Source organism: Callithrix jacchus, chromosome 1 (genome assembly GCF_049354715.1).
Source record: "Callithrix jacchus isolate 240 chromosome 1, calJac240_pri, whole genome shotgun sequence".
Lineage (NCBI taxonomy): Eukaryota > Metazoa > Chordata > Mammalia > Primates > Cebidae > Callithrix > Callithrix jacchus.
Genome location: NC_133502.1, coordinates 112577651 through 112598442, shown reverse-complemented (window position 1 = coordinate 112598442; position 20792 = coordinate 112577651). Strand labels below are relative to the sequence as shown.

At 37.7% G+C, this 20792-nt stretch overlaps 1 protein-coding gene across 2 annotated transcripts in view; it reads left to right on the top strand.

Annotated features, from left to right (window-relative positions):
* LOC108590293 (uncharacterized) overlaps positions 1-20792 on the top strand; it is a 249681-nt gene that overhangs the window by 207512 nt on the left and 21377 nt on the right. For both annotated transcript variants that reach the window (XR_013533986.1, XM_078368716.1), the window contains one exon: positions 11036-11124. Coding sequence is in view for 1 of the 2 variants with exons in the window: in XM_078368716.1 (XP_078224842.1) it covers positions 11036-11124 (89 nt within the window). In the remaining variant the exon portion in view is untranslated. The remainder of the gene's footprint in view (positions 1-11035; positions 11125-20792) is intronic.

Genomic DNA, 20792 nt, shown 5'->3' with positions numbered 1-20792 from the left:
GTGTTTTTTTCCAGTTCTGTGAAGAAGGTCAAAGCAGCTTATTGGGAATAGCATTGAACCTATAAATTACTTTGGGCACTATGGCCATTTTCATGCTATTGGTTCTTCCTAATCATTAGCATGGAATGTTTTTTCATCTGTTTGTACCCTCTCTTATTTTCTTGATCAGTGGTTTGTAGTTTTCCTTGAAAAAGTCCTTTATGCTGGGTGCGGTGGCTCACGCCTGTAATCCCAGCACTTTGGAAGGCCGAGGTGGGTGGATCACGAGGTCAAGAGATTGAGACCATCCTGGTCAACATGGTGAAACCCCATCTCTACTAAAAATACAAAAAATTAGCTGGGCACGGTGGCACATGCCTGTAATCCCAGCTACTCAGGAGGCTGAGGCAGGAGAATTGCCTGAACCCAGGAGGCGGAGGTTGCAGTGAGCCAAGATCGCGCCATTGCACTCCAGCCTGGGTAACAAGAGTGAAACTCTGTCTCAGAAAAAAAAAAAAAAAGAAAAAGTCCTGTATATCCTTTATTAGTTATAATCCTAGGTATTTTATTCTCTTTATAGCAATTGTGAATGGGAATTCACATTTGATTTGGCTCTCTTTGTCTGTTATTGGTGTGTAGGAATGCTTGTGATTTCTGCACATTGATTTTGTATGCTGAGACTTTGCTGAAGTTGCTTATCAGTTTAAAGAGATTTTGGGCTGAGAAAATGGGGTCTTCTAAATATACAATCATGTCATCTGCAAATAAAGATAATTTGACTTTTTCTTTTCCTAATTGAATATGCTTTATTTCTTTTTCTTGCCTGATTGCTCTGGCTGGAACTTCCAATACTATATTGAATAGGAGTGGTGAGAGAGGGCATCCTTGTCTAGTGCCAGATTTCAAAGGGAATGCTTCCAGTTTTTGCCCATTCAGTATGATATTGACTGTGGGTTTGTCATAAGTAGCTTTTATTATTTTGAGATACATTCCATCAATACCTAGTTTATTAAGGGTTTTTAGCCTAAAGGACTGTTGAATTTTGTCAAAGGCCTTCTCTGCATCTATTGAGATAATCATGTGGTTTTTGTCTTTGGTTCTATTTATTTGATTGATTACATTTATAGACTTGCGTATGTTGAACCAGCCTTGCATCCCTGGGATGAAGCCTATTTGATCACGATGGATAAGCTTTTTGATGTGCTGTTGTTGCATTTGATTTGCCAGTATTTTATTGAAGATTTTTGCATTGATGTTCATCATGGATATTGGCCTGAAGTTTACTTTTTTACTTAAGTTTCTGCCGGGTTTTGGTATCAGGATGATGTTGGTCTCATAAAATGAGTTAGAGAGGATTCCCTCTTTTTGTATTGTTTGGAATAGTTTCAAAAGGAATGGTACCAGCTCCTCTTTGTACGTCTGGTAGAATTCAGCTGTTAACCCATCTGGACCTGGGCTTTTTTTTGGTTGGGAGGCTGTTAAATGCTGCCTCAACTTGACCCTTGTTGTTGGTCTATTCAGGATTTCAACTTCTTCATGGTTTAGTCTTGGGAGGGTGCAAGTGTCCAGGAATTTATCCATTTCTTCCAGCTTTACTGATTTATGTGCATAGAATTGTTTGTAATAATTTCCAATGGTAGGTTGTATTTTTAAGGAGTCAGTGGTGATATCCCCTTTATTGTTTTTTATTGCATCTATTTGATTATTTTCTCTTTTCTTTTTTATTAGCCTGGCTAGCAATCTATCTATTTTGTTTATCTTTTCAAAAAACCAGCTTCTGGATTTATTGATTTTTTGAAGGGTTTTTTTTTGCATCTCTTTCTCCTTCAGTTCTGCTCTGATCTTACTTATTTATTGTCTTCTGTTAGCTTTTGAGTGTTTTGGATCTTTATTCCTCTAGCTCTTTCAATTTTGATGATAGCGTGTTGATTTTTTATCTTTCCTTGCTTCTCATGTGGACATTTACTGCTATAAATTTCCCTCTACACACTGCTTTAAATGTGTCCCAGAGATTCTGCCTGGGTTGTCTATGTAGAAAACCTACCTAAAAGAATCCACATGAAAATCTTCTGAAATTAATAAGCAATTATAGCAAGGTTGTAGGATTCAAGGCCAATATATGAAAGTCAATTGCCTTTTCTATTATATCAGCAATGAACTATTAGAACTTTAAATTTTAAAAACTGCCATTCATGATAACATCAAAAAACTAAATACTATGGTATAATCTAATAAAATATATAATGCTCTATATGTGGAAATTTACAAAACACCGAAGAAAGAAGTTAAGGAGAATCTAAAGAAATGGAGAAATAGTTCATGCTCCTAGATAGGAAGCCTGAAAATTGTTAAGATGTTAATAGTTTCCTACTTAATCTCTAGGTTCAACATAACCCCATCAAAATTTTAGCAAGAAGCCCAGGTGCAGTGGCTCATGCCTATAATCTCAGCACTTTGGGAGGCCAAGGAGGGCAGATCAAAAGGTCAGAAGTTTGAAACCCACCTGGCCAGCATAATGAAACCCCATGTCTACTAAAAATACCAAAATTAGCCGGATGTGGTGGCAAGTGCCTGTAATCCCAGTTACTCAGGAGGCTGAGGCAGGAGAATCACTTGAACCCAGGAGGTGGAGGTTGCAGTGAGCTGAGATCACACCACTGAATTCCAGCCTGGGCAACAGAGGGTGACTCCATCTAAAAAAAAAAAAAATTTAGCAAGAGGTTTTATAGATCTTGACCAGCTAATTCTTAAATTTATGTAGAAAGGCAAAAGTCCTAGAATAATCAGTACAATACTGATGAAGAAAAAACAAATTGGAAGACTCGCATTACCTAATATAAAAATTTACTGTGAAATCTATTTTATCAAATGTGAGAATTGCAACTCTTGCTTTTTGTTTATTTATTTATTTATTATTTATTCTCACATTTGATAAAATAGATTTCAAAGCAACAAAGATACAGTGGTAAAAGGATCAATGCAACAATAAGAGATCTTAATACCCAGATACATAAGACCCGTAACGAGATTTAGACTCAATGAGACAGAAAATTAATAAGGATATCCAGGACTTCAACTCAGATTCGGAACAAGTAAACTCAATAAATATTTATAGAGTTCTCCATTTTAAATACACAAAATATTGATCGGCCATTATTAATACCCATTTTTAGAATGAAGCAATATTCCTGTTCTCTCTCCCTCTTTTTCTTCCTCTTTCTTCCTCTCCTTCTCTCCTTTTTTTACTTTTCAACATTCTAGTTCCTCACCTCTACTCAATACATTCCTCTGAACACCTGATTCCTTGTGACTCTCCCGTCCCACTGGAACCTCCAATCCAGAAAAAAAAAAAAAAAAAAAAAAAATTCCATCCTATGCACAACTCTTTCCTCTTCTATCATACAAAAAAAAAAAAAAAAAAAAAAAGAAAAGAAAAGAAAAGAAAATGTCAAGATGGTAAGGAGAAAAAGCACACCCAGAATATGGAGACATAAAGAATGTGTGTACAGGCATACCTCATTTTGTTGTGCTTTGCTTTATTGCACTTTTTTTTTTAAACAAATTGAAGGTTCTTGGCAACCCTGCATTGAGCAAGTCTGTCGGCACCATTTTCCAGCAGCAGGTGCTCACTTTGCATTTCTATGTCACAGTGTGGTAATTCAAAATTATCATAAAAAAAATTTACTGTGAAGCTGCATTAATCAAGATAGCATGGTAGTGATGAAAGAATAGATACACAGGTCATTGGGACAAACTGAGAGTTCAGCAGTAGTCAAACATATAGTTAAATGATTTTTGACAGAGTAAAGACATTCAATGAAGAAAAAATAGTCTTCAAGAAATGGTGCTGAACCAACTTGACGTTCATATGCTGAAAAATGAACACAGACACGAACCTTATATCTTTCATAAATATTAACTTAAAATTGAACTAAGACCTAAATGAAGACTATAAGACTTCTGGAAGAAAGCATAGGAAAAAAATGTATGTGGTCTTTGGCTTGCTGATGAATTTTTAGACACAACAACAAAGCATAAACCATGAAGGAAAATGGAAATATTTGAATAGCCTCACTGATGTGGTTTGGCAGTGTCCCTTCTCAAATCTTATCTTAAATTGTAGCTTCCATAATTCCCACATATCATGGGAGGAACCTGGTGAGAGGTAATTAACTCATGGGGGACAGGTCTTTCACATGTTATTCTCATTGTAGTGAATAAGTCTCATGAAATCTGATAGTTTTATAAGGGGGAGTTCCCCCATACAAGCTCTCTATTGCTGTTCTCCATGTAAGATGTGACTTGTTCCTCCCTGCCTTCCCCCATGATTGTGAGGCCTTCCTAGCATGTGGAACTGTGATTCAATTAAACTTTCTCTATCTAAAGATTACCTAGTCTTGGATAGGTCTTTATTAGCAGCATGAGTACAGACTAATACACATACTTCATTAAAATTAAACATTTCTGCTCTATAAAAGTCTCTGTTAAGAGAATGAAAAAACAGGTCAAAGACTGGGAGAAAGTATTTGTAAAATGCATATATGTTAAAGGTCTTATATCTAAAATGTACAAAGAACTTTTATAACTCAATAATAAGTAAACAACTCAATATAAAAATGCAAAATATTTGAATAAACACTTTATCAGTGCGGATATATATGTGTATATAGATGGCAAATAAGCATATGAACAGATGTGCAATCTTATGTCTTTAGAGAGATGCAAAGTAAAACAACAATGAGATGTCACTACATGTCTATTAGAATAGCTAAAATCTAACACCCCAACAACACAAAATACTGGTGAGGATGTAAAACAACAACCATTCATTTATTGCTGGTGGAAATGAAAAATTATACAGCCACTTTGAATAGACAATTTGGCAGTTTCTGACAAAGCTAGACAAATTCTTATACTACAATCAAGTACAAGACAATTGAGCAATTGTGTGCCTAGATATTTACTTACAGTGATTTGAAAACTTATGTTCACACAAAAACCTGCACATGAAGTCTTAGAGTGGTTTTATTCATAATCACAAAAACTGGAGCAACCAAGGTGTCTGATGTGGTTTGCCTCTCTGTGCCCACTCAAATTTTATTTTAAAGTGTAACCCCCAGGTGTTGAGGAAGGGACCTGGTGGGAGGTGATTGTATCATGGGAGCAGTTTCCACCATGCTATTCTTGTGATAATTAGGGAGTTTTCACAATATCTGATGTTTTACAAGTGTTTGGCAGTTCCTCCTTTACTCTCTGTCTCCTGCCACAAAAGATATGCCTTGCTTCCCCTTCACCTACTGTTATAATTGTAAATTTCCTGAGGCCTCCCCAGCCATGTGGAAATGTGAGTCAATTAAGTCTCTTTCATTCATAAATAACACTTGGGTACAATCTTTATAGCAGTGTGAGAACAGACTTATACAGGAAATTGGTGCCAGGAATGGGGCACTACTATAAAGATGCTTGGAAATGTGAAAGCAACTTTGGAACTGAGTATTGGGTAGAGTTTGGAACAGTTTGGAGGGCTCAGAAGAAGAAGGAAGATGTGGGAAATATGGAACTTCCAAGAGACTTTTTGAATGGATTTGACCAAAATGCTTATAGTGATATGGACAATGAAGTCCAGGCTGAGGTAGTTACAGATGGAGATGAGGAACTTATTTGGAACTGGTACAAAGATCACTCTTGCTATATGCTTTAGCAAAGAGACTGGTGGCATTTTCCCCCTGCCCTAGAGATCTGTGGAACTTTGAACTTGAGAGAGATGATTTAGGGTATCTGACAGAAGAAATTTCTAAGCAGAAAAGCATTAAAGAGGTGACTGGCTTTTATTGAGAGCATACTGTTATATGCTCTCACAAAGAGATGGTTTGAAATTGGAACTTACATTTAAAGGGGAAGTGAAGTGTAAAAGTTTGGAGAATTTGCAGCCTGTCCATGTGGTAGGAAAAAAAAAAAACAGCCCCAAATGGGGAGAAGTTCAAGCTGGCTGCAGAAATTTGCATAAGTAAAAAAGAACCAAATGTTAATTGCCAAGACAATGGGGAAAATATCTCCAGGGCACTTCAGAGATCTTCAAGGCAGCCCCTCCCATCACAGGCCCAGAAGTCAGTGGCCTAGGAGGGAAAAATGATTACTTGGGCCAGCCTTGGGACATGGCATCCTATGTTCCAGTTACTTCAGTTCCAGCAATGGCTAAAAGGGGCCAAGGTGTAGCTCTGTCTGTGGCTTCAAAGGGTGCAAGCCCCAAGCTTTGGTGGCTTTCACATAGTGTTGGGCCTGCAGGTGCACAGAAGACAAGAGTTGAGCTTTGGAAACCTCCCCCTAGAGTTTAGAAGATATATGGAAATGCATGGATGTCCAGGCAGAAGTCTTCCATAGGGCTGGAGCCCTCATGGAAAGCCTCTACTAGTACAATGCAAAGGGGAAATAATAGGGTTGAAGCTCCCACACAGAGTCCCCTCTGGGGGAATTGCCTGGTGGATCTGTAAGAAGAGAGTCACTGTCCTCCAGACCCTAGAAAGGTAGATCTACAAACAGCTTGCACCATGTGCCTGGAAGAGCTGCAGGTACTCAATGCCAGCCCATGAAAGCAGCTGCAGGGAGTATACCCTACGTAGTTACAGGGGCAGAGCTGGCCAAGGCCATGGGAGCCAACTTCTTGCATCAGCATTCCCAGGATATGAGACATGGAGTCAAAGAAGATTTTGGAACTTTAAGATTTAATGTCTGCCTGCCTATGTTTTGGACTTACATGGGCCCTGTGGCCCCTTTGTTCTTGTCAGTTTCTCCCACTTAGAATGAGAACATTTACTCAATGCCTGTATTCCCATTATATCTTGGAAGTTAATAACTTGCTTTTGATTTTGAAGGCTTATAGGCAGAGGGATTTACCTTGTCTCAGATGAGAGACTCTGGACTTGGACTTTTGAGTTAATGATGGAATGAGTTAAGATTTTGGGTGACTGTTGGGAAGACATGATTTGTCTTGAAATTTGCAAAGGATGAGATTTGGGAGGGGCCAGGAATGTAATGATATGGTTTGTCCCTGTGTCCCCACCAAAATCTCTTCTCAAATTGTAGTCCCCATGTGTCAAGGGAGGGAGCTGGTCTGAGGTGATTGGATCATGGGGTCAGTTTCCCCATGCTGTTCTCATAACATTGAGGGAGTTCTCACAAAATATGATGCTTCAGAAGTGTTTGGCCATTTCTCTCTCTCTCTCTCTCTCTGTCTCTCTCTCTCTCCTGCCACCATGAAAAGACATGCCTTGGTTTTCCTTTATTTTCTACTTATGACTGTAAGTTTCCTGAGGCCTTCCCAGACATGCAGAACAGTGAGTCAATTAAACCTCTTTCCTTTATAAATTATCCAGTCTCAGGTAGTATCTATAAAGATACTAATAAAATGTGAGAACAGACTAATATAATGTCCTTAATAGGGAAATGGGTAAACAAAGTGTACATTCATACAAGGGAATACAATTCAGAAATAAGAAGGACTGAGCTAGAAAGCCATGCAAAGACATGGATGAATCCTAAGTGTATATTGCTAAATAAACGAGCCCATCTAAAAAGGCTACATACTATACAATTTTATTTATATGACATTCTGAAAAAGCTATTGGGATAGCAAACAGTTGACCAGTTGCTATGATTTAAGGGTGGGGGAAGATTGAATAGGTGAAGCACAGGGTACTATTTTGCATGGTGAAAACTATCCTGTATCATCCTATAATGTTGAATATATGACATTATACAATTTCCAAGACCCATAGAACCTTACCATACAAAGAGTAGCCTTAATGGATGTAAGTTTTTAAAAATCATTGAGGATGTTTAGGAAATCTCAGCAATGGATCCACACTGTCACAAAAGAATCTGACTGTATTACAAATATATCAAACAACCTCACTAAAAGGCATGAAAGAAAGATGCTAACCTAAGTAAATTTGGAAATAAGTGTAGTCTGTAAAACTAAAAGTAAAAGCAGCTGTATATAAGCACTGTACTCTAGGTGATAAAGTTGTTTTACATGGGGATACAGATAAGTATTCTGATGCTGCTATACACATTTCCTCAAATTGAACAATTAAATAAGTGGATAGCAGATGGTTGGAAGCTAGGTTTCTCACTGTTGGAGTGAAAATTTACAGATAGGCAAAGGGAGAAGGCTAGGGTGATCTGTGTGATAATGGGTTATTTGACACATTTGTATGGACTCATGTTTAGCTTAATATTGATAGGAATCTTTCCATAAATATGTAACTATTACTATAAATACATATTTCCTTGCTCTGTTAGCTAAAAGGGCCTATAAGTTAAGCACATGAGTGTCAATGAGCACATCTAGCACCCAGATCTTAGTGTCTAATACCATTCTCCAATAAAAGGAACCAGGACTCATTGAAGAAATGGCTAAATTTAGGACTAGGGTAGGGAATATACAAGGTAAACTTGGAGCATCTTTTAAATATTATTATTTTTAGCCAAGTTGTGTGTGTTTATTTTTCCTTAGGGAAATGGCCACCTTTGGGCTTTAGGAGGTCACTTCCTGATTATATATCTGATGATTTTTTTCATAAAAATTCTTTCAACTTTTATTTTAGATTTCGGGGTACATGTTCAGGTTGTTACATAAGCATATTGTGTGATGCTGAGGTTTAGAATATGAATGGGTGCTTCATCAAGGTAGTGAGCATAGTACATAAAACTTGGTTTTTCAGTCCTTGATACCTCCCTACCTCCTCCTTCTAGTAGTTCACAGTGTCTACTGTTGCCATCTTTATGTCATTGAGTATCCAATATTTAGCTCCCACTTATAAGTGAGAATGTGGTTATTTGGTTTTCGGTTCCTGCATTAATGTGCTTAGGATAATGGCCTCCAACTGCATCATGTTGCTGCAAAGGACATGATTCTGTTCATGTTATGTCTGCAGACTATTCCGTAGTATATATGTACCACATTCTTTATCTAGTCCACTGCATATGAAGGATGTCCTGCTAATATTCAATGTAAACAAAAGATTAAAAAATACCCATGCAAAGATACATCATAACAATATTTCATGTTTCAAGTAATAGAAGATGCTAAAAGCTTTCTGAGACAGAGGGGAGTTATACACAATGGAGCAGAAATCAGAAAAACATCTAATGTTCCAACACTAGATATAGAATGCATTAAGACATTCCTTAGAAATTCTGTGGGGAAGTTATTTTCATCCTAGCCACACTAACAAAGGCAGAATCAAGACATTTTAGATGCATATTGTATCAATAAATTTACCTCCAAATATCTTTTTTTCAGGAAACCATGGGGAATGTGCTTCACCAAATAAGCAAATAAGCAAAAAGGTGAAAGGTACAGCATCCAGGAAATGAGAAATCCCAGACAACAAAGAGACAACGGGAATATCCAGAATGAGATGGCAAAGCAAGATTTAGGGTGATAGCTATGTAGCAGTAGCAGATAGCACCAATCCAGACCAGAGCCAGAAGACTCTAGGGAAAAACACCAATAACAAAAACACTGATACAGTATTTAATATGGGAAATGTGTTGGCAGTTTGTTGTGAAGTGTGCAAGAACTGTAATAGATTTGTAGAAAATTAAGCAATTAAAAAGAAAAGGTATGGGAGGTCATTGTCAACAAAGGAAATAAATCATAGTGTAATAATTTGTTTTCACAGTGCTATAAAGAACTACCTGGCAATTTATGAAGAAAAGAGGTTTAGTTGACTCACAGTTTCAGAGGCTAGGAAGCTTCTACAGGAAGCATGGTTAGGAGGACTCAAGAAACTTACAATTATGACTGAAGGTGAAAGGGAAGCAAGCATGTCTTACTGCAGCAAAGCAGGAGAGAGAGAGAGAGCAAAGGGGGAGCTGCCCCACACTTTTAAACAATCAACTCTTGTGAGAACTCACTATCATGAGAACAGCAAGAGGGAAATCCACCCCCATGATCTGATTACCTTTCACTAGGTCCCTCCCCTGACATGTGAGGATTACAATTCAACATTAGATTTGAGTGGGGACACAGAGCCAAACCATATCATATAGTATACTTCATTTTGCAGTAAAAAATATGTATGTGAACATAATAATGTAAATATTCGTTTAACCAAAACATTTCATGAAATTTCTGGGAATAGAGGTGTAGGCATGGGAATGAAAGGAATGGGCTAAAATAGGGCAGGGGTGGGTAAGCAGATTCCTCCCTTACTCTATTAGTTTTCAAGGGCTGCTGTAACAAATTACCACAAACTATGTGAATTAAAACACAGAAATGTATATGATCACCAAGCATGAAGCCAAAAGTCTGGAATCTCAACAGGTTCATGCTCTCTGAACGCTCTAGCAGAGAATCCTTCCTTGCCTCTTGCTGCTTTCTGGTAGCTCCAGGAATTCCTTGGCCTGTGGGAACATAACTCCAATCTCTGTCTCTGTTTTCACGTGCACTTTTTTCCATGTCTATGTATCCTCTCCTATTCTTATAAGGACACTGCTCATTGGATGTAGGAACCACCTTAAATCTAGCACAATTTCACCTCAAAATCCTTAATTAATCACATCTGCAAAGATTCTACTTCCAAATAAGGTGGCATTCTGAGGTTCCAGGCAGACATTAAATTTTTGGGGAGACACTATTCAACCCACAACTGTAAAGTAAATCTTGTATACAATACCTGAATCTTAAAAATCAAAAAGTATATTATACATGGAAATAAAACTTAAAAAGTGCATTAAAATATTTTAAATATTTGTAGATCTCCAGGAAATCAAAAGTGAAGAAAGGAATCAAATTTGTGGACAGGAATCAAAAGTAAAGAATAATAAAATGAGGACTACTGATTTTTATTTGAACCCATTTAATATTATGTGATTTTCAAAATTATGTGTGTATATTGCTTTGATAAAAATTAAAAATAATTTTCTTATGCCACTGCTGTAGATAAAAGAAAACAAAAAAAATTGAAAAAGTGTGAATAAATATGATAATAAAAAGGTGAAAATAATCGGAATTTAACAAAACCTCTTTTTTCCTTTCAATACAACTCAGGTAAACATTTATTGGAGAGATTTATATTTGGAGAAAAATTGGTTTTGTGGAGAGCCAGAAAGCATACATGCAAGAAACCATTACAAAAGGTATGAATTCCTTGTTTTGTTAGCTATGGTATATGCATTATAGAGATGTCCTCACTGCCTAGTCCAGTTTATAGTACAAGGTAGGTTGTTGAATTCATGTGTGAATTAATTAACCCCAATTCTGTATTGCAAGTATCAGAGCTGAAAGTAAGCTTATTGTTCATCTAGTTAAGTGGTTTTTAAAATGTACATTTTTTAGTAATAGAAATGTTTTTTTAACAACACTCTACATAGAACCCTCAAATTTTAGAATAATTTTAAAACAGATGTGTTGTGGTAGAAGTGAGGATCGGAGACCAAAAGACCGCTCCCATAGCCTCCTCTCAAGGTGGCACCTGACTGATTTCTTAAGACCTCCATGGCTAAAAAGAAACACACTTTAAGAATCCACTTTACATATGAAAATGTTGACCTCCAGCTGAAAAAGCCAGACTGCCAGGATGCCAATACTGTTTCTATTATGAAAAAAAAAAAAAATGGAACAGAAACACAACCCAAACCCTCTTGTAACATAAATTGGCTAGATGTTTACCAATCCAATTTCTCTTTTTCCTGAATAAACAGAAATGCTACATTTTCTTGTCTCCATTGTAGTTACTATGTAACTGGGTCCTGGTAACTAGAATGTGAGAAGAACTCATGCATTCCATTTTCAGTCCTGGCCATAAAATCCCTTGTTTTGATCTTCACTTTTATACACCATGTACAAAAATTAACTAGCAGTTGATCTAACACCTAAGTGTAATGGCTAAAATACAACACTATTAGAAGAAAACATAAGGTTAACATTTTCTGATACTGGAGTATGCAGTGGTTTCTTAGCTATAACACCAAAAGTACAAAAAATTTAAAAACAGACAAATTGGACTTAATCAAAATTTGAAACTTTTATGATTCAAATGATACCATCGAGAAAATAAAAAGACAATTCATGGAATGAGGGAAATACTGGCAAATCATATCTAATAAGGGACTGACATTTAGCATATATAAAAAATTCTTAACACTCAACAATAAAAAAAATTGCTTAAATGGTCAAGGATTTGAGTATACCTTTCTTCACAAAAGAAATACAAGAAGACATACACATGTCTAAAAAGTGTATGAAGAGTTTTTCCAAAGATAGCCAAATAGGAATAGCCCTGGTTTGCAGCTCTCAGTGAGAGAGACATAGAAGGCAAGTGATCTCCACATTTCCAACTGAGGTACCTGGTTCATCTCATTGGGACTGGTCAGACAGTGGGGGCAGCCCAAGGGGGGCAAGCCAAAGCAGGTTGGGGTGTCACCTCACCCAGGAAGTGCAAGGGGCCAGATAACTCCCTCTCCTAGCCAAGGGAAGTCATTAGAGACTTTCCCCAGCACCCTGGCTGAGATACTGAGTTTTCCTATGGTCTTTACAACCTGAACACCAGGCAATTCCTTCTACAACACCAGCACCCCAGGTTTCCAGCACAAAACTAGGTGGCTGTTTGGGAAGACACTGAGCTAGCAGCAGCCATTTTTTTTCCATAACCCAGTGGCGCCTGGAATACCAGCAAGACAGACCCGCTTGTTCCCCTAAAAAAGGGGGCTGAAGCCAGGGAGCCAAGTTATCTGGCTCGGCAAGTCCCATCCCCACAAAGACCAGCAAGCTAAGATACACTGGCTTGAAATTCTCCCAGCCATCATAGCAGTTGAGCTTGACCTGGGATGTTAGAGCTCGTTGTGGGGAGGGGTGTCTGCCATTGCTGAGACTCAGGTAGGCAGTTTTAACCTTGCATGGGTAAACAAAGTTGCTGGGAAGTTTACACAGCAACTGAAGCAGGCTTCAGAAGCAGGCTTCAGAAGGTGAGTAATAATCACAGCAGCTCAGCAAGACCACTGCAGGCAGACTGTGTCACTAGACCCTCTCCTCACTGGGCAGCACATCTCTGAAGAAAGACAGCAGCCCATCCTTCCTGGGATGCAGCAACTGTGAAAAGGGGCAGTTGTGGGTACAGCTTCAGCAGACTTAAATGTCCCTAACTGGCAGCTCTGAAAGGAACAATGAATCTCCCAGCACAGTGATCTAGTTCCAATAAGGGACAGACTGCCTCCTCAAGTGGCTCCCTGACCCCCATGTATATCCTGAGTGGGAGACACCTCCCAGGAGGGGCTGACAGACACCTCACATAGGAGACTCTGGCTGGCATCTGGCAGGTACCCTTCTGGGATGAAGCTGCCAGAACAGCAATCTTTGCTGATGATTTCCAGGCAAGCAGGGTCTGAAGTGGACCTCCAGCAAACTCCAGCAGACCTGCAGCAGAGGGGCCTGACTGTTAGAAGGAAAACTAACAAACAGAAAGAAATAGTTTCAATAGCAACAGAAAGGACATCCACTCAGAGACCTCATCCAGCTTCAAAGACCAAAGGTAGATAAATCCATGAAGATGGGAAGAAACCAGCACAAAAAAAGCTGAAAACTCCAAAAACTAGAATGCCTGTTCTCCTCCAGAGATCACAACTCCTCACCAGCAAGGGAACAAAACTGGATGGAGAGTGAGTTTGAGAAACTGGCAGAAGCAGGCTTCAGAAGGTGAGTAATAAAAAACTTCTACAAGCTAAAAGAAGCATGTTCTAACCCAATGCAAGGAAGTTAAGAACCTTGAAAAAAGGTTAGATGAAATGCTAACTGGAATAACCAGTGTAGAGAACATAAACGACTTGATGGAGCTGAAAAACACAGCACAAGAACTTCATGTAGCATACACAAGTTTCAATAGCTGAATCAATCAAGTGGAAGAAAGGATATCAGAGATTGCAGATCAAATGAAATAAAGTAAGAAGGCAAGATTAGAGAAAAAAGAGTGAAAAGAAATGAACAAATCCTCCAAGAAATATGGGATTATGTGAAAAGACCAAACCTATGTTTGATTCATATACCTGAAAGTGATGGGGAAGATAAAACCAAGTTGGAAAACATTCTTCAGGATATTATCCAGGAGAACTTCCCCAACCTAGCAAGGCAGGCCAATATTCAAATTCAGGAAATACAGAGAACACCACAAAGATACTCCTCAAGAAGAGCAACCCCAAGACACATAATCATCAGAGCCACCAGGGTTCAAATGAAGGAAAAAATGCTAAGGGCAGCCAGAGAGAAAGGTCAGGTTATCTACAAAGGGAAGCCCATCAGACTCGCAGAAGATCTCTTGGCAGAAACCCTACAAGCCAGAAGAAAATTGGGGCCAATATTCAACATCCTTAAAGAAAAGAATTTTCAACCCAGAATTTCATATGAAGCCAAACTAAGCTTCATAAGCAAAGAAGAAATAAAATCCTTTACAGACAAGCAAATAATGAGACATTTTGTCATACCAGGCCTACCTTACAAGAGCTCCTGAAAGAAGCACTGAACGTGGAAAGGAAAAACCAGTACCAGCTGCTGCAAAAATATACCAAATTGTGAAAACCATCACACTATGAGGAAATTGCATCAACTAATGAGCAAAACAACCAGCCAGCATCAAAATGGCAAGATCAAATTCACACATAACAATATTAACCTTAAATGTAAATGGGCTAAATCTCCCAATTAAAAGACACAGACTGGCAAATTGGATAAAATGTCAAAACCCATCAGTGTGCTCTTTCCAGGAAACCCCTATCACATGCAAGGACCACACATAGGCTCAAAATAAAGGGATGGAGGAATATTTACCAAGCAAATGGAAAGTGAAAAAAAAAAAAAGCAGGGGTTGCAATCCTCATCTTTGATAAAACAGACTTTGAACCAACAAAGATCAAAAGAGACAAAGAAGGGCATTACATAACAGTAAAGGGATCAATGCAACAAGAAGAGCTAACTATCCTACATATATATGCATGCAATACAGGAGGACCCACATACATAAAGCAAGTTCTTAATGACCTATAAAGAAACTTAGACTCCCACACAATAAGAGTGGGAGACTTAACACTCCACTGTCAATATTAGACAGATCAATGAGACGGAAAAGTAACAAGGATATCCAGGACTTGAAGGCAGATCTGGACCAAGTGGACCTAATAGACATCTACAGAACTCTCCGCCCCAAATCCACAGAATATACATTCTTCTCAGCACCACAGTGCAGTTACTCTAGAATTGACCGCATAATTGGAAGTAAAACACTCCTCAGCAAATGCAAAAAGACTGGAAATCATAACAAACAGTCTCTCAGACCACAGTGCAATCAAATTAAAACTCAGGATTAAGAAACTCACTCAAAACCTCAGAACTGCATGGAAACTAAACAACCCACTCCTGAATGACTACTGGATAAATAATGAAATGAAGGCAGAAATAAAGATGTTCTTTGAAACTAATGAGAATGAAGATACAACATACCAGAATCTGTGGGACACATTTAAAGCAAGGTGTAGAGGGAAATTTATAGTACTTAATACTCACAAGAGAAATAAGGAAAGATCTAAAATCGATACCCTACAGTCACAATTAAAAGAACTAGAGGAGCAAGATCAAAGAAATTCAAAAGCTAGCAGAAGACAAGAAATAACTAAGATCAGAGCAGAACTGAAGGAGATAGTGACACACACACAAAAAAACTTTAAAAAATCAACTAATCCTGGATCTGGTTTTTTGAAAGATCCACATAGTAAATAGACTGCTAGCCAGACTCATAAAGAAGAAAAGAGAGAAGAATCAAATAGATGCAATAAAAAATGATAAAGGGGATATCACCACCATGCCACAGAAATACAAACTACCATCAGAGAATACTATAAACACCTCTATGCTAATAAACCAGCAAATCTAGAAGAAAGGGATAAATTTCTGGATGCTTACACCCTCCCAAGACTAAACCAGGAAGAAGTTGAAACCCTGAATAAACTAATAACAAGGTCTGAAATTGAGGCAGCAATTAATAGCTTACCAACTAAAAAAAGTCCAGGTCCAGATTGGGTTCACAGCCAAATTCTACCAGAGGTACAACAAGGAGAGGGTTCCATTCCTTCTGAAACTATTTTAAACAATAGAAAAAGAGGGAATTCTCCCTAACTCATTTTATGAGGCCAACATCATCCTGATACCAAAACCTAGTGGAGACACGACTAAAAAAGAAAATTTCAGGCCAATATCCCTGATGAATATTGATGCAAAAATCCTCAATAAAATACTGGCAAACGGAATCCAACAGCACATCAAGAAGCTTATCCATCACAATCAAGTAGGCTTCATCCCTGGAAGGCAAGGCTGGTTTTACATATGCAAATATGTAAATGTAATCCACCACATAAACAGAACCAAAGACAAGAACCACATGATTATCTCAATAGATGCAGAGAAGGCCTTCGTCAAAATTCAACAGACTTTTATGCTAAAAACTCTCAATAAATTAGGTATCAGTGGAATATATCTCAAAATAATAAGAGCTATTTATGACAAACCCACAGCCAATATCATACTGAATGGGCAAAAACTGGAAGTATTCCCTTTGAAAACTGTCACAAGACAAAGATGCCCTCTCTCACTACTCCTATTCAACATAGTATTGAAATAGCTTCTAAAAGCAAAAGGAAATTTGGGAGTCTAAAATTCCATTCTTTATCAATTTTGAAAAACAAAGAGAAACAATAGAAACTTGATAACAATGAGTGGTGACAGCTCACATTTCCATGTTTTTTTTAAAATAGGAAACTGGTATTACTTTTGCAAAGAGAGACATAAAATGTTTTCTAGCACTTCATCTGCATGAAGGCCACAAAGGAGCCAGGCTGCTAGATGAATATGTAGACTTTAAGGATTGGGAGGGGAGACAGCAAAGCAAATTTCCAGAAGTGAAAAGGCCAGAGGGACTGTGTCCTATGTGGAACAGAGATGGGGTTTGAGGCCTCATAGCCTGTGTCTTTTAGCTTCCACTGAGTCTAGACCCAGCTAAAGTGCAAGGAAAAGAGGTTTTCTTACTCTAACCATAAGGGAATAATCCAAGTAGACTTGCCTGGTGCCAAGAGAGGAAAACGTCTCTGCTAAAATAATCCAGAATAAGCCATTTATTTTTAAAAATTTATATTTCTAAATATCAAATTTAACTGTAAGCTCTGTGGTCCAAAAGAGCTAGCAGCTGTTAGTAATTTAGCCTCTAATTAGCTCAGCTGTGATCTGACTAATAACATCACAGATGAAAAAGATATAATTTTTCAAATACTGATACATCAAAGATTTGTTTTTAAATTTGTATAAATTTAAGGGGTACAAATGGAGTACAAATCACATGAATATATTGTTTAGTGGTGATTTATTGATCGATTTCAGAAAAGTAACTTTTTTGTGCTTGGCATTTATTTTAATTCTTGCTTTTTTAATATGATTAACTCATATGAATTCTTACTAACCTTGTTTTTGTCATCTGTTCTCTTGGGGCTATCACTTCCTTGCTTCTAAACAAAAATTTGTAAGTTTTTATTTATATGATTATCTGACTCATGTCTGATCTGACACAGAGCTGTATTCACCATGGCATCAGTGATCATATTATTCTGCTCCCTTTGTAATTCCCCAAAACCTAGCACAGAAAATGTACTATATAAATATTCGCTGAATAACTAAAGAATGAATGATTGCTTGTATTTTGCCACGAGGTAGTGTAGTCTTGGAACAGCAATAAAAATCCTTCCATTATAATCATGATTCTGTCAGTAGCTAGCTAGTTGTGGTACATATGGCAAATGCCATCTGAACCTGTTTTTTCTCCCGTAAAGGGATCAAATAAAAGCTACCTGACAGTACTGAGCAAAAAGTGTCATATGTTGACATTTGAGACTTTCTGATGAAGGGGATGGGGCTTCTGGTTGTCCCTGGTTCCCACTGGCTCCACAGAGTGTGCAGCCCTGGCCACATCTCCCTACTGTTGCTAGCGTAATGGTGGTGGCCACTCCAGATGGCCCACTGCTGCCATAATTAGGGGTAGTTGATAAAGGAGACAGGAGTAGGCATTTGAAGATACTGGAAAATATTTGAAATAGTCACTGTAGAAAAGTGGAAAAATATGCTATATGAGGCTGTGTTGAGGGCCTGTTCATAGTAACATTTAATTTAATAGAATATATGTATTTTGTAAAAGCATTCCTGGTGCTCCTGATAGATCTCCTGCTTCTCCATCATGATGTGCTGCCCTAATTCCTGCTGAAACCCACCAAACAAGATAAACAGTTTTTAATTTAAAATTTTTGATAACGTAACTTATTTCATTTTTGGTTCCAGTTAGACCATTAAATTACCTTTGTGACAAAAACAGTGACATTCTCACAAAATTTCTGTTCCAAAAATGTTTGCTAGAGGCTTCCCAGAACAAATCTCTGACATCAGTGAGGAGACAGGAGCACATGGGCAGTGCAATTGACATGTGCTTTGTATGGATCTCTGTAATTTATTCAAGGAATAAACCTCCCATTGAGGTCATGTCTCATTTGGGATTGAATGACTAACTTTGTACCTGTGATCAGATTAACAAAAATGCACATAAAATGCCCCAGAATTTTTCCTTTGTCTGATTTTGAAATTAAACTTATCATGTCATGTCTGTAAAATGAGCATTTCACCATGAAGATATCTTTGATTATAATGGGATTCAAAAGATAATAGAGAAAATATTTTAGGACATGTTGCCTCTTCATTTGGCTGTGTCATGTACCCTTCTGTGCCTCTGGAGTATCATATTTTAAATCTAGGTTGGTCTATACTCTAAAAAGTAAAGTTTATATCCAAAAACCTTGACCAAGTTACTAGCTGTAACTTGCTCTACCAGTAGAAGCCATTGAGAATGCTGAGGTCAAAAAGCATAATAGCCAATCATGAATGTTCTGAGATGCTTAATTTCCAATAAAGAAGAAGGTTGCTATTACCTAATTATGAAGATGGTGCCTTAATTCTTTGTACCACTTAATGTACATATTGTCATATCAAAAGTACAAAAGATTGTTAAATTGAAAATACAAGCACCTATTTTTATGTAATAATGGTACTAATGATAGCTATTACTTATTGAATAACTATTACATAATAGGACTTTGGTAATTGTCTTAGAGAAATAATGCTTTAATTCCCAAACAACCCTAAAAGGTAGGTGCTAATGTCATTATAATAATTTTTAAATAAGACTTAAATAAGTCCACGTACCTTTCCAAACTCACAAGATGAATAAAAGGTATTGGCAGAATCCAAATTAAAACAATCTAATATCAGAGACCACATGTTCCTCAATGAATAGGGCAACATAGACCTAAGGAAATAGAGTCAATTTGAACTATCCACAGGTAAATGTCATATGACCTCTGAGTAATTCCACAAATGAAACAGCCACCCAAATCAGACTGTATGCAGGATACTCACAAGCAGTGAGACTTTTGCTGAGATGTGCTGGAAAGACGATTGAGTAATGTCAAATTATCACAGATTTGAGCTAGATCAAAGGACTCTTGACCCAAGTTTGAATCAGTTTCAACACTTTTTCTGGCACCATATTTGATATCTGGTGGCCCTAAATGATTTCCTAAACCTGGGCAGGGCTAATCTTGCCATTTAAAAGATTCTGTATAGAGATCTTAATAAACTGTGGAAATAAAGAAAGACAATCTGATCTAGAACAGGTAGAGGTTATTCATCCAGAGCTTGCAAGGAAGTCAGGTACCATCACTTTTGTTTGGCAGAGACTCACAGTCAGGCAGAGGAGTGGGAAAGCTTTATAGCAGAAAAAAGGAAAAGCTTCAGGTGTGCCCTGCTCAAAAGCTGTTGGCCTGGGGAAGCTGGATGTGGGCTATGTAGAAGCCTCTAGCATTGGTTTGGGGAGCACATTTTCTTTCTCTGGTTGGTTCTGGGTTAGAAGTGAGAGCAATAGGAAAGCTAGGAGAACCAAGTTCTGACCAGTTTGGGCCAATGGCTGCAAAGGTTATGGTTGGGCTTCCTGGGCTGGTTGCTGCAGAGACTATGGTCAGAGTTCTTTTGTCATATATGGTCTGGCCAGTATTTACTTGTATATCAGCCTCTCAAGATAAACAACATAGTATGGTGGTAAATGCTATGTGGGACAGCAAGTTTACACAAATATGTTTCTTTAACCTATAGCCTCCACACCAATACTTATAAACTGAGCCATGCGAGAACTGAACAAACAAAAGTAAATTATTCAGATATTTGCATGCTAAGTTGAATAAAAATAATTAATTGCTCTTTTTTTTAGGGAAGGTTTGTTTTCTTAGAAGTCTATTAGCCAGCCAATACATTAAAGCTTGATTGATTTGATTGTAATTGAATCTCTCTGATCTTAATAAAACCTACTGTGACACAGAAAAAAAAAGTCCCTGTCTTCCAGAAACTTGCAATCTTGCAATGTAGCAGCTATAATATAAACACTTAGGAAATTGCTAGTGAATAGACAATTGTGAGACAAGATTCATTTATTTTATCTAGACCCTGTCCCTCCATGCTCCTCAATCAGAAGAACTTTGCTTCTTACACTTTGTGTGAGAAAATTCATTGTCCCCTAGAGGACATGAACATTCCCCAGGATAGGGTTGAAGACACCTGAGCAGGCAGAGGGATCACCAAACACATCCAGGCCTAAAAGAGCTAAAGGCAGGGTAAGCATTGCCAGATAAAATGTAGGATGCCCAACTATAATAAATCTCAATTGTAGATACTCAGGAATAAT